The sequence below is a fragment of the Clarias gariepinus genome, chromosome 27 (assembly GCF_024256425.1).
Source record: "Clarias gariepinus isolate MV-2021 ecotype Netherlands chromosome 27, CGAR_prim_01v2, whole genome shotgun sequence".
In the NCBI taxonomy this organism is placed as follows: Eukaryota; Metazoa; Chordata; class Actinopteri; order Siluriformes; family Clariidae; genus Clarias; species Clarias gariepinus.
The window spans coordinates 19197997-19212142 of NC_071126.1; the positions used below are offsets into that span (position 1 = coordinate 19197997).

General features: G+C 37.6%; 1 protein-coding gene across 2 annotated transcripts in view; it reads left to right on the top strand.

Annotated features, from left to right (window-relative positions):
- Window positions 1-587: 587 nt before the first annotated feature.
- Window positions 588-14146, top strand: part of ino80 (INO80 complex ATPase subunit) — a 43831-nt gene continuing 30272 nt past the window's right edge. Inside the window, exons 1-16 of one of the 2 annotated variants that reach the window (XM_053488917.1) lie at window positions 588-782; window positions 4518-4696; window positions 4942-5111; window positions 5205-5272; window positions 5710-5856; window positions 6556-6676; window positions 6756-6958; window positions 7058-7111; window positions 8023-8226; window positions 8477-8675; window positions 9092-9159; window positions 10284-10487; window positions 10628-10708; window positions 12492-12587; window positions 12874-12933; window positions 13038-13180. In XM_053488917.1, coding sequence (XP_053344892.1) covers window positions 4554-4696; window positions 4942-5111; window positions 5205-5272; window positions 5710-5856; window positions 6556-6676; window positions 6756-6958; window positions 7058-7111; window positions 8023-8226; window positions 8477-8675; window positions 9092-9159; window positions 10284-10487; window positions 10628-10708; window positions 12492-12587; window positions 12874-12933; window positions 13038-13180 — 1961 coding nt within the window. In that variant the 5' untranslated portion in view covers window positions 588-782; window positions 4518-4553. Of the gene's footprint in view, window positions 783-1434; window positions 1454-4517; window positions 4697-4941; window positions 5112-5204; window positions 5273-5709; window positions 5857-6555; window positions 6677-6755; window positions 6959-7057; window positions 7112-8022; window positions 8227-8476; window positions 8676-9091; window positions 9160-10283; window positions 10488-10627; window positions 10709-12491; window positions 12588-12873; window positions 12934-13037; window positions 13181-14146 lie in introns of those variants that run through there. The other variant, XM_053488918.1, reaches the window with a different exon arrangement.

Genomic DNA, 14146 nt, shown 5'->3' on the forward strand with positions numbered 1-14146 from the left:
ATAATATTACTTCCTATATCTTCTAAAATGATGCCTCAGTGAGCTTCGGGCTGAATGATTTAGTCTGCATTATAAACTATAAATTTGAATAAAATTACTTCTATTATTAATTATTATTATTAAAAAATAAATAAATACATGTGTCACAATATGTCACAATATATGTGATTATAATTAGTCTATTTACTTTAATGTTTTTTCAATGGCTCGTTATAATAAATAGTATTTTTATATATGTGTAAGGTTTAATTATATTATGTATGTGTATATATACACTGCATTTACGCAATACTAAGTTTGTAACAAATACAAATATAAAAGTCTCGCGATATTTTGAAGCGGTAACGATGACGTCAGACGCACATCAGCGGAGTTGGAAGTCTGCAAGGCATCACGAGTCGATCACAGAACACGGCATTTCTGTTAAATCATGTAAATGTGCTTAAAAACGGCAATATATCGGTTTACATATGGTCAAATGTGAGTAATAGTGTGTGTAGTGTGTGACAGTAGAATAATCACACCGCGATGTTGTGGGTAAATCAGGATCTCGCTGCGGGAGAGGCTCGGTGGTCGATTATACATGCCTGTTCTGTGCTCTGTCCTCGCCATGGCGCCGTTGTCCCTGCTCGCTCGGTTACTGAAAGTGGCCGCCTCTCTCTCTGCTGCTGCCGAGTCCACCGCCTCAGTCTCTCTCCTTGGTTCACCAGCGCCATTTTGGAGAGCGAGCGGCGCGGCGAGTCGGCAGCAGCGGAGACAGAGCGGAAACACGGGGCGACGAGGTGAGCCTTCGCTTATGAGGAGGGACACGGTGGGGGAGCGTTGGGGGGTAAAGATGGCCGGGAGCGCCAGAGACTGTTACACAAGTCCGGATCGCGCGAGCGCCGTGGCCTCGTGCGTGTCAGAGATCCGCGCGAGCGGGGTGTCCTCGCGCGCGCGGACGGAAACGATCCTTAAAAAAAACAATAAATACAACATGTCGCCCAAGTTTCTTATTTACCCTACAATGCATGTGGCCTTAAAGACACAGGGCCTGACTGTGATATTTATTCACAAAAAATGACCCAATACAAACCGGATTAAACACCTTCGCTAGCTTCCTCGCTAACGCTAACTGCTCAAGGTTACCGAGCAGGGCTGTGCACGCGCCGCACGTTCACCTGCAAACCGTCCCTAAATTCAAGAAGCGACCGTTATTTTCGTTATTTCGGTTGAATTATGCTAACAGGCTAACCTGTATGTCACAGTGTCAGACTTTAACGTTAAGCTAAACCTACGCATAGCCTGGCTAGCTAGCATAGCATGATAGCCAGATTGTAGCTAACTATAACGCCTAGCTTGGGATCTAATCTAGCTAGCTAATCGGCTAGTTGTACAAGAGGTTTTTTTTTTTTTTTACACAGTTTGTTTTCTTTCATACATACAAAACCAACCCATAACGTGTTCCACATGCGTATGTATAAATTGTTTGTTTTTATTGTATTTTTGTTTGTTTGTGTGTTTTAATGTAGTTCAGGTACAACGTAAAAGGTGGGAGTCGATTCTTTATAAAAGAGAGTCGACTCTTATGTATTTAAATAAGAACAGGGAGTCGAGTCTGCTTTGAAAAAAAGAATCGGTTCTTTAGGTTCCACCATGGTAGCAAAGGGGGAATTGGTTCACCTGATTGAGAGTCGATTCTGAACAAACTGGTGTCAGTAACCATGGTTTCTTCACACCAAAGACATTATCTCAAAATAAAATGAATACATGACATTATTATTTTTGACATAATTAACAAACATCCTAGTAAAATAGATTTAAACCGACTTAAGAGATATAGCTACTTCAAAAAAACTTACTAGCCCTAAACCACCATAAACTGTTAATATTTACACGCATACCATTTAAGTGTTAACATCAGTTATTTAATATTATATATATTTTTTACAGTATTTATGTATTTAACAGCAATAATTTCATACTGAAATGTTTAAGATCTCACCCTGTTTTATTAACCATTTAATATAAGTGTGGAAACTCACAAAACGCAGGTGTGACAATAAATTTAAGATTGTCTATTGTGTGTGTGACAACGTCTTGCCATACACATAAAAAAATGATTTATGATATAAATGAGAGATTTAAATGGTAGAAAACTTAATTATGTTTTCAGGGATGTTTGATGCTACTAACAGAAAACATACAAATGAAAGATCAAATTCGAACTGTACACACACTCATACACCGACACCACTTGCACGTTACACAAACTCGGCTGGGAGTTATTGCCACATCCCACGTACAGTCCTGACCTCGCTCCAAGACATTTCCACATGTTTGGGCCTTTAAAGGAGTTCCTGGGAGGCCAGGATTTCAGACATTCAGACGATCATGGCTCCAGCGTACTGAGAGAAATTTCTACCTTGATGGTATCCAAACACTAGTAAAACCATGGAATAAGTGCATTAGTGTAGCAGGGGGTTATACAGAGAAATAAATTTAAATGATTTATGCTGCACAATAAGTCATTTTCACTCGTTAAAACAAAGCACAATCAGATTTCAGTTCATACAGTGTTACATAAGAGCAGCAGTATTTGGGTGAGGGTTTATTTTTAGTAAGTACTGAAGGAACTGAAATCTTCATGTTTTGCAATTGGTATATTGGACCCATTTGCCCTCTATTTGTTCCATGTTTAAACGTCTACTTTAATAGTTGAATAATCTCTAGGTGTTTGGAGCGAATACCCGGTTAGTCACGTTATGGATCACTGGATTATTCAGTGGCACCGCTTTAGATTCAGCTTTTAAATGTAGCTTTAGGTTGTTTTAGGTGTGTCTTAAATAATAGGGAAGAGAATGAAGGCAGGTACCTCGTTCCTAAATATATCTGTTAATAAACTTTTCTGCTGAGAGACAGGTAATAATAAAGAGAAGACAGGGAAAGAAGAAAGAGCACGCATACACAGAGTTCATAAAACAAATTGATCGACTTATTAATTAAAGAACAAAATACTGTCATACTGTTACAGTAAAATAATCTGTGACTGTTTCCTTTAACGCCACATTCCGAAGTGTTTTATTCCTTTTATACCACAACCGTTTCTGAATCCTGACCTACAATATCAATTTATTTATTAATAACATACTTTGTTAACAATCTGCCTAAAGTTACAGTTAAGCTTCTTGGTTACCTCATAGCAGCTATAACCAGTCAGCTCCTCACCTTATTCTGTCCTTAATGAGACCAAAAAAATAATAATAATTAGGTAAAAAGAAACCGAAACAAACACAAGGCACACTTTGTCATGTTCCCAGGAAACAAAAAGTTTCGGCTTTACCCCCGTGACTGTTACAGAGCACTCGCACTAGAGACTCCTTACATCAGTGTTAATCAAACAGGTCTATACAGAAATCATTTAAAGTCATATCAAATTATAAAGTAATTTTGTTTTTTTAAAATAGCAATAATTGTTTTGTTGTGTTAATAATTCTAAAGCTAAATTTTAATTTAAAGCAATATATTTAATTTGTGTAATTTTTGGGTAGCAGGAGAGGGAGATGTTTTAAGAATCAGCTCTTATTCGATTTTAAAATTAAAATCTTTATATTTTTTATTTACATTTTTGTCTTGAATATTATTGATTAAAAAAAATATTTTTTCTTAAAACTATCTTAAATCTTATAGGTTCCATGTACAACTGTCCAGGTTTTTTTCTTTATTATTATTATTATCGTTGTGTGTGTGTGTGTAAAGCAGAGAGTGATAGTGTGATAGATAGTGCTAAATTACGCGGCCGCACACATTCCGACAGGCTGAGGCGGCACAAGTGTGTTATAAGAAACAGTACACGCGCACTGTACACACATGCGTACAAACACAAAATAAAAGATGTTTTACACCCCATGGGGTCACAGTGTTATAGTAAACAGTACACGCGTGCACGGATGTTGATTATACCAGTAAGAGACGAGCACTAAGACCCGGCAGGGGAGACGATTACCCACAATTCCACAGCACAAGAGAGAGAACCGTTGGCTCAGTTGTGATCATGTGACGCATGACGTCAAAACATGAAGCGCATGCGTGATACATGATACTCAGTGCTCGTAAACCAAGACTTATCAGTTATAAGGTAAAATTTATTAAAAAAATATTTTCTCGTCTTGCGGAACACTTACAAACCGCGTTACTCGCAATCCGAGGCTCCACTGTATATTTATTTTTATTATTATTATTTTCCAAGTGATCAAATTTTGCAGTTCCTCTCTAATCCTCTAAACTATTCACACATCTGCAATTTATTTGCTGAGTTTGTATGGAAATGTAACGTAATAAAAAAAAATATCAGATCATAATCAGATTGTGTTACTGTAGAGATCAGACGAGATCTGATTTATCTTATCGTCCACCGTGACGTCAGCTGGTTAGATTCAGTTCGGTTACAGAATCAAATCGAATCGAATCTGCATGTATTGTATGGTCCCTGGTGATTTCCGTCTCTAATTTCTTGTGTGTGTGTGTTTTGTGTGCAGTGAGAGCCCTGCTGGGTCAGGGACCGGTTCTGTCTCATGGCCTCGGAGCAGGATGGCGTTGGAGCCCCTGCCTGCTTCAAGCTGGCCAAACCGCTGCACCTGCAGCACCTGGAGCGCTCGCTCCGCCTCGACGCATTCCTCCGGCACTCCTCCGCCGTCTTCAACCGAGACATATCCAGGTAGAGAGTGTGTGTGTGTTAAAGATACTTTTGAGCCATAATCAGGCGTATGTTAATTACATCATTATTCATGTAATATGTAGGGTTATCTTGGATAGTTAGTTAGTTTTATGTCGTAGGAAGCTGCTCACACACACCTGGAGCAAAACACTCCATTATGCTGTAGATGAGAAATAATGTAAGTTTTGACACTTTTGTGTGTGTGTGTGTGTGTGTGTGTGTGTGTGTGTGTGTGTGTGTTTCAGTGACGACAGTGATGATGGTCTGGGCGAAGGCCCGTCCCTGGCCCCGTCCAACCCTCACGCCCCGGTGCTGGTGGTGAAGGACGAGGCGTCCGACTCTGACGAGGGTGTGAGGAGCTCGGGAGGAGGAGGAGGGGCGGGGTGCGGTACACTGAACGGAGCTCTGCTTCAGGGTGCGCATCATCATCACCCAGACTGTACGTCACGTTTTTATATTCACACTCACGTTTATTCACCTCCCGTATCTCCGATCATCTCGTCCACAGAGCACAAGGCAGACAAGGCCAGCCTGTACAACTTCACCAAGCTGAGGAAGAGCAGGAAATGGCTGAAGGTAACAAACACACACACACACACACACTCACACTCCTCAGATAGAACATTTTAATACCTCAAACTCCCTTTTTTCCGCTCCTCTTCCAAACAGTAGAGCTAAACAACCACAACCCGGGGGAGGGGCTCTTCTTATATGAGATCACAACAGGCGCGAATCTAATCAGGTTGTTTAAACCCTGGGTAACACAAACACGGAGCAAACAGGACAAAACGCCGGAGTTCCATCTGAACATCTTAAAAAAGAAGATTTTTGCGTAACAATGCGGCCTTTAAATCAGCTACACATGGGCTATGACATGTTAGTTACAGAGGAATCGTCTGGGACAGATAACAGGACAGAGTACCGTGTGTCCTGTCTCTGTGTCCTGCTGTAACACATGGACTGCTCTCTCTCTCTCTCTCTCTCTCTCTCTCTCTCTCTCTCTCCGTGCTCAGGGTGTGTTGCTAAGCGACGACACCACAGATTCAGACACGGATTCGGATGATTCGGACTTTTCTCTGACCCGGGACGAGCTCCATGACATGCTCAGGCTGCACAAGTTCACCCGCACACACCAGAGCAAGTGTCGGGCCGACCGCGAGGTACACACACACGCACACACACACACGCACACAGATTGAGTTCTTTCTTTTTAATTTTGCTTTCTTTTTATTTTACTTAGATTTTCTTCTTTTTGCTTTTCTTTTTTTTTTAATAACACTCTTTTATTCTTTTTTGTCACTTTTTTCCCTTTTTTGTCTTTATTCTTTTTTTCTTTTTACTTTTTTCTTTTTACTTTTTGTCTTGTTTTTCCTTCTAAGTTTTTTTTTTTACATTACTTTCTACTTTCATTTATTTTTTTTTTACATTTCCTTGTTTCTTTTTAATTTTTGTTTTGTTTTTAAATTTTTCTTTTTCTTTATTTTTTTATTGCATACTTTTTTCTTTTTACATTTCTTTCTTTCAGATTTTTTTTTGTTTTTACATTTTTTTCTTTTTCTCTTTTTTTAAAATGTTTTTTTTCCTTCAGATTTTACTTTAAGAATGTCTTTCTTTTTCTTTCTTTTTACATTTCTTTTTTCTATATATATTTTTTTCGTTTCTTTCGACATTTCTTTGCTTTTCTTTTATTTCTGTCTTTTGCTTTCTTTTTTCTTCCTTATTTATTTTTTACTTGTTAGTTTTTATTAACTTTTCTTGTTAATAATAAGAATAATACTTTTATATTATTATTTATAAAATGATAATGACTTTTACTGTATCTGTTTAATGTTCTCACACACACACACACACACACACAGCTGCAGCAGTACCAGTACTACAGCGCCGGGCTCCTCTCCACCCAGGACCCGTTCTACGAGCAGCAGCGCCACACACTGGGACCCAAGAAGAAGAAGATAAAAGACGAGAAGAAGTTTAAAGGTAAAGTCCAGACTAAAGCTCTTCCTGAACGTTTCCCCTGATGAAGCCGTTTCTCTTCAGCTCCTTTACTTCCCCACAGCAAAGTTAAAGAAGATGAAAAAGAAGAAGAAAAGAGGCGACGAGTTCTCCGCCGAGGGACGGCCCTACGTCAGCAAGATATTTGCCAAGTTCTCCCATGATGCACCTCTGCCCGTCACAAAGAAGAAGCACTTAACCATCGAGCAGTTAAACGCGCGCAGGAGAAAAGTCTGGCTCACCATCGCCAAGAAGGAAAACCCCAAAGTGCGCCTCTTTCTCTTTATTAAAGTCTTTACATTCGGCTTCTAATAACAATAAAGATACTAATCTGTCTGCCTGCCTGTCTGTCTGTCTGTCTGTCAGGCGTTTAAGCAGAAAGCCTCCGCGAAGAACTTTGTGTTGACCAACGCCAAAAAGGTAACAACATCACTGAGCTACATGCTTTTCTCTTTTTTTATTCAATTGTTGTTGTTTTTTTTATTAATGTATTAAGATTTTGTATAAAGCATTCATTTTACAAATTCTGTTGCCCTCAAACTGAACAAATTAAAAACACCACAATACTATAATTATTTTATAATTTATTTTAGTCTGTTAATTTTAAATAATAATTTATTATGGTTTTTTTTTAATTTATTTAATTTATTTATTTTTTATTTTAAAAAAATAGTTGAAAAGGTTTTTTTTTGTAGTTTGTTGGTTAATGAATAATCAGTAATAATTATGCATCAATTATACAAGTACTCTTTTATTGTGTTGTATTTAATTTAATGTATTCAATTTAATCAATTTTATTAATTTTTTTATTTAATCATGCTTAATTTTGTTTATTTAGATTTTCTTTTATTTAAAATAATTTTATTTGATTAACCTCAATTATTTTTTAATCTTATTTAATTTAATTAGATTTTAGTTAATTTCATTGTACTTTATTTAATTTAATTAAATATTTAGTTCAGTTTAGTTTATTTAATTGTATTAAATTTTATTTAATTTATTATTATTATTTAAATTCTTTTTTTTTTTTTATTCAATTAACCGAACTTTTTTTTTTTAACCTAAATTTACCCTACCCCGAATGGTTTCTTGTATACTTCACTGAAAACTAAAATTATTTCGCTTAGAAAATTATTTTGTTTAATTTTGCAGTAGGGAATGTTTAAAAAAGTAATTTTTTTTAATTATTTATAAAAATCATAAAATAATCCTTCTAAAATTTGTAAGAGTTTCTGAAACCTGTGTCTCTCACAGAAAGTTTCAAGATGTGTAAAGTAAATATTTTTGCTTGAGGTTGTTAAGTGTGTGTGTGTGTGTGTGTGTGTGCTCAGCTGGCCCACCAGTGCATGCGTGAGGTGCGTCGAGCGGCGATCCAGGCTCAGAAGAACTGTAAGGAGACGCTGCCTCGAGCTCGACGCCTCACCAAGGAGATGCTGCTCTACTGGAAGAAGTACGAGAAGGTGGAGAAGGAACATCGCAAGCGTGCTGAGAAGGAGGCGCTCGAACAGCGCAAACTCGACGAGGAGATGAGAGAGGTACACACACACACACACACACACACACACACACACACACACACACACAAAGGTAAGGAGATTCAGGAAGGGTTCCGAGTGTCTTGCTTGGGTTATAACAGAGTAATAATAATTATATTTTTATTTCACGATATTTCTAACAATAAAACAAATTTTATTTCTAAAAAGTTTTTCTTCTTTATAAAGGAGTTCCCTGAGTTAATGTCATAAATGTGTGTGTGTGTTTGTGTGTGTGCGTGCGCACCATCAGGCCAAGCGGCAGCAGAGGAAGCTGAACTTCCTGATCACACAGACAGAGCTGTACGCTCACTTCATGGGCGGGAAGCACAAAGGCGCGGGCGGAGACAACGCTCAGGATGAGATCCTCAGGAAGCTGGACGAGAGCGCCCCCCAGAGGCAGATCAGCATCGGCGGCGGGGTGATGGTCAGCGTGGGCCACGAGGAGTACGGTACGACCCCGCGGCCGAACTCGTCATCCGTCCCGCTTATCCTCTTCTGTAGGAGTGCAAAAATATTGCCCCCCTGGATTAAGAAACTATAAATTATTAGCATTTTACTTCACTGCCTTATCAGATACAGTTTACATGTTAAATAATATTTTAGCTCCCTTTTTTCTTTTATTTGAAGATGAGAATAATTTCTGATCGATTTTTTTTTTTTTTGCTAGGGTGCCTATATTTATAGTCGTAACCATTTCTATATATATTTTTAAAGGATGGGATCTATTTATTTAGTTTAAAGAATTATTGGTTAGATTAAAGATATATTGTCTGTTAGAATAGAGAGTTGGACTCGTGCATGCTGATTTTTCTTTTTTCATTCTGTTTGCATCTCTCTCTCCCTCCCTCTCTTTCCCTCTCTCCAGATAGTGAATACTACAAATCTCAGGCCCTGAGGAACGCCAAAGAAGCATATCAGATCCACCAGGCCAGAGTGAGCACTTATTCTGTGTTAAAGCTTTGGAATAAATTTCAAAATTAAAATAAGCAACAACAAAAACTACAGTAATAAAAAAAATTAGAGAAGAGTCACATGACCAAGCTTTTCAGAGAAGACGTCTCATATTTCATGTCTAATTTACTCCACGTCTTCTAAGAGGTACGTGGAGCCCCTCCAATAGGTATTCTGCCTAATCATCATCATCATCATCATCATGAGCATAACAAATTAAACTGGAGAACATTACAGTTTAAATAGAGGCAAAAAATATTTTAAAAAGTGAATGCAAAATAAATTATAAGGAATTACTTAAAAAGAAGAAAAATATTTGAAATAATAAAAATGTCAAATTATAAAATTAGATTTTAATAACCAAAAATATATATATAATAAAACAAAGTGAGGGAAAAGGCAGGAAATATAGTTACAAGGAGAAAAACAAATAAAATAAGTTAGTAAATTTAAAATGGAAATTTATACCTGAAAAAGGGAAACACAAGTAAACGGGAAAAAAAGGTTGGGTGACCTTAAAAAGAAATAATTTGGGATGAATTTTTTTTTTTTTACAAATTCTGGAGCCAGGAATAAAAGAAAAAAAATTAAAACAGAAATGCATTACATTAATAATAATAATAATAATAAAAGAGTTTTGAAACATTAATGAAAGTTGATTTGAGACTGAAGAGAAGAGACTGCAAAATATAAAAGTAAGAATGTTTAACTGGATTTCTTTTTTTTTTTTTAAGTTTAAACAAAAAACACAGAATAAATGTAAAAATTGAGTTTAAAAGAAGAAAAAAAAATAAAGGGGGCATTTAAAAAGAAAAAACAAGAATGTCATAGAAAAAAAATATCTTGCAATAGTTTTAAAAGAATTTTTTTTTAATATTATGAGAAGAAGTTAAAACTGAGTTAGAGAATATGATAAAGAGTGATGAGTGCATGTTGCCATGGTTACAGCTGAAGCTGTGTGAGTGGAGAGGAATCTGACCTACAGCTCGCGTACCGAGTCATGATTTCAGTCCTCTAGCTTCATGAAAATCTAAACTCACACTTCCACTGTGTGTGTGTGTGTGTGTGTGTGTGTGTGTGTGTGTGTGTGTGTTTGTGTGATGCAGACGAGGCAGTTTGATGAGGAATCTAAGGACAGCCGCAGTGCGTCTCTGCACGTGGCTGGTAGCTCCGGGTTCGGGGAGAGCTACAGCCTGTCTAATCCCTCCATCCAGGCCGGAGAGGACATCCCTCAGCCCTCCATCTTCAACGGGAAACTCAAAGCCTACCAGCTCAAGGGCATGAACTGGCTCGCCAACCTCTATGAACAGGTCGGTGCTGGGAAATACACAAGTGTGTGTGTGATATCTGTCTCAGTCCCTGACAGTCCCTGTGTGTGTGTGTGTGTGTGTGTGTGTGTGTGTGTGTGTGTGTGTGTGTATATATATGTGTGTGTGTGTGTTTGTTTCAGGGCATCAATGGCATCCTGGCAGATGAGATGGGTCTGGGGAAGACGGTCCAGAGCATCGCGTTGCTGGCGCACCTGGCCGAGGTGAGTGCTTTCCACAGGAACCCGAGAGCCGAGAGCCCGTCGCCACGGCAACCGGAGAAGCCACAGACAGTTTAATCCTCTTATCTAGCAACGTTTTAACAGATCTGACCACTGCTTATGTATCGTAAAGCCTTCCAGGGAAACACACACACACATTAGAATTAATGCCATTATGAATTATGTCATTACTGTAGGTCTATTAGTGCAGTAATAATATATATATATATATATATATATATATATATATATATATATATATAAACTAAGCATAAAAATAGCTTAATGGTAAAAAATACTGTAAAAATAAAAAGGCAGTAATTATCAAAAATAGATTTGGAAAAAGATAAAACAAAAAAAAACAGAAGAAATGATAAACCTAAAAATGTAAACAAAAATAATAATTAAAAACGTATCTAAAAGGAAAAGGTTAAAACAGAACAAAGCAATAAAAATAAATTAAGTCAAATGCAAACACGGATCTTTTTAAGAAAAAGGAAAAATAAAGTTTTACGATTCCTAAATTAACCGTGATAGCTTTTATTTATTGTTTGATTAATTAATTTATGTTCATTAAATTTGATTGCTTAATTAAATGAAGTGTTTACAGGAAAAATGTTTTGGAAAAGTAATGTGTAATTATAAATAATAATAAAAAAGGTAAAAGCGTGCGGAAGGTTTAGAGGAGCTGGATTTAGTTATTGGTCTGGAAAGGAAAAGGAGCAGGAAGTCTTAATTGTTGTTAATTATTTTAAGGATTTCCTGCCTAATCCTCGCCCACCTCCAAAATACCCCCACCCCCCTTCACTCGTAACCGTTACCTAAACTAAATAATTAGGCACACAGCGTACAGACAGGGAGTAAAGTTTTCCCTTTTTCATAAAAAAAAGATTTAAACGATTTAAAATAAAGTGCAGAAGTTAAAGTCTGTCTTATTCAGGACCGGATTAGATGATTTTTGGACCATAAGCAGATGTTTTTATTGTTCATAAAGGCTAAGAACTTTAACTGAGATGCTTTAATGAAGCTTAAAATGTTCGTTTCAGACGTCCTAGTAGGGAAAAAAGTAATAATAATAATAATAATAATACATAAAAAATAAAATTAGAGCTAAGAAATAAGGAGTGATGTAAATTAATGAAGAATTAAAATACAAAGTGAAAGAGGAAAAAAAAATAGTTTGAAAGAATCAATTTAAGTAACCAGATAGACTTTTGAGATTTATTTATTTATTTTAATATGCAAGGTGTGTTCAAGTCAAACCGTGAATTGTGATGAAATTTCTGGTGAATAAGGGCGTAGTAGTAGTAATGTGTGTGTGTGTGTGTGTGGCAGGGGATTATATGCAGAAATAAAGGGAGTTTTTTCCCTGCACAATCAGAAGTCCCAGTTTGACTTGAACGCCTGTGTGTCCTGTATACTTTATTTGTAATAGTTCTGTGACTACTGATAATTTTATAAGAGTGATTCTGAGACGCCGGATAAACACACATGAATCACAGCCCAGAAACTGTCCCTTTTTTTTTTTTGTCTTTTCATTTTTTCTTCTTGTGTTTATTCTTAAAGTCTGGGGTCAGTAGGACTCCTCCAGCTGCACGCTTCGTCCTCGCGGCCTTTCATTAGAGACAGGAAGTGGAATTTGATGTGACAGACATGTTCCTTGGGTGCTTAGGAAACATCCCTGTTAGCTCCTTCCTGTTTTCATCTCTCTCTTTCTCTCTCTCTCTCTCTGCACCTGTACTCTGGATTTAATTCCTACATGCGTGTGTGTATTTGTGTGTTGCAGAGAGACAACATCTGGGGTCCGTTTTTGATCATCTCCCCGGCCTCCACGCTCAACAACTGGCACCAGGAGTTCACCCGCTTCGTGCCCAAATTCAAGGTGAGCGTCGCAGCTGCGCAGGAAGTCGCACGCGATCCTTTAAATAGCTCATTCCGCTTTTCATAAACCCCACGAAGCGACGCTATTTACAGACGCCATAACAATTAATCAAGGTTCCCTTCTGCTATTTTTAATCCTCTTTTAAAGCTGCGAGTGAAGACCATGACATGTAAATACTAGTATGTAACTGCAGGGGGCAGTGTTGCTGCACAGAAAGAGGATTTTGTGTTCCGTGGCGTGAATAAACAGGGATGTGTGTGTGTGTGTGTGTGTGTTCGTCTCGCAGGTGTTGCCGTACTGGGGGAACCCGCACGACCGTAAAGTCATCAGGAAGTTTTGGAGCCAGGTCAGTTTCTTAACATGTTCGAATTTCTGACTTTCTTTATGTTTTGTGAAATTGTTAGATCAACAGTGTCGTGTGTGTGTGTGTGTGTGTGTGTGTGTGTGTAGAAAACCCTGTACACGCAGAACGCACCCTTTCACGTGGTGATCACCAGTTACCAGCTGGTGGTGCAGGACGTGAAGTACTTCCAGCGGGTCAAGTGGCAGTACATGGTCCTGGACGAGGCGCAGGCGCTGAAGAGCAGCACCAGGTAAACACGCCTGATGATACGGATCACGCAACACTGTTAGTAATACTGGGACTTCTTTAAATATTGACTAATAATGAACACATTGAATATATATATATATATATATATATATATATATATATATATAAAATATGTAGTTTTCAGATGTGTGTCAAGCAACAATTAAAAATAATTGTTTATTAATTTTAAACAGATAATAGAGGTCATAGTGCTGTGTGAATTAATCGATGATGTCATGAACTCGGTCTCGGTTAGTGAGTGGGTTTTCCATTCAGAGTCGATTCACACAATTTTAAATGATTCGTCCCACGTTTTTATCGGCCTCAGTCGGGTCGATACGTCACGATACGACGTCTCGTCCCCTATTTCAGGATCCCACCACCACCACCACCACCACGCGGCCGTATCATGATCAATCCCCGAAGTCAAACATTCGGAAACTGACAAATCACTTTTTACAGCTTTGACAAATTTTAACACAGATTTTTTCACAGGCATCTTCTGCACATACCCACATTGTTGTTCTTCTTCTGTTGAGTTCATGAGCACTTGGTGTGATATCGCCACCTACTGGACTGGAGTATGGAGCAAAAACGTACACAAGAAGTTACACACACTGTTAGTGTATTTTTAAAGGGACTTAGTTTTCCACGTCCTTTCGCCTACAGTGAACTTGATTTTTGTATAGGTCAAACTTTGCACACGCCGCAGTGACGCACATCTGGATAAAGCGTTTAGGAATCTGTTTTCCAAACAAGTAGCTCCCATGCTGTAATAGATTCTTTTTTCTTTATTGTAAGCTTTTTATGTATATATAATTTATTTTCCCATATTTGCACAAACTAAATTCAAATTATTATTTTTTTTTTAAAGAAAGTAGTCTTTTTAGTTTTTTAAGATTTATTCGCTTTATTTTGAAAGATCTTTCCCTCTGTTCCGTATGTATAAAGCCGTATCGTGTTCAGT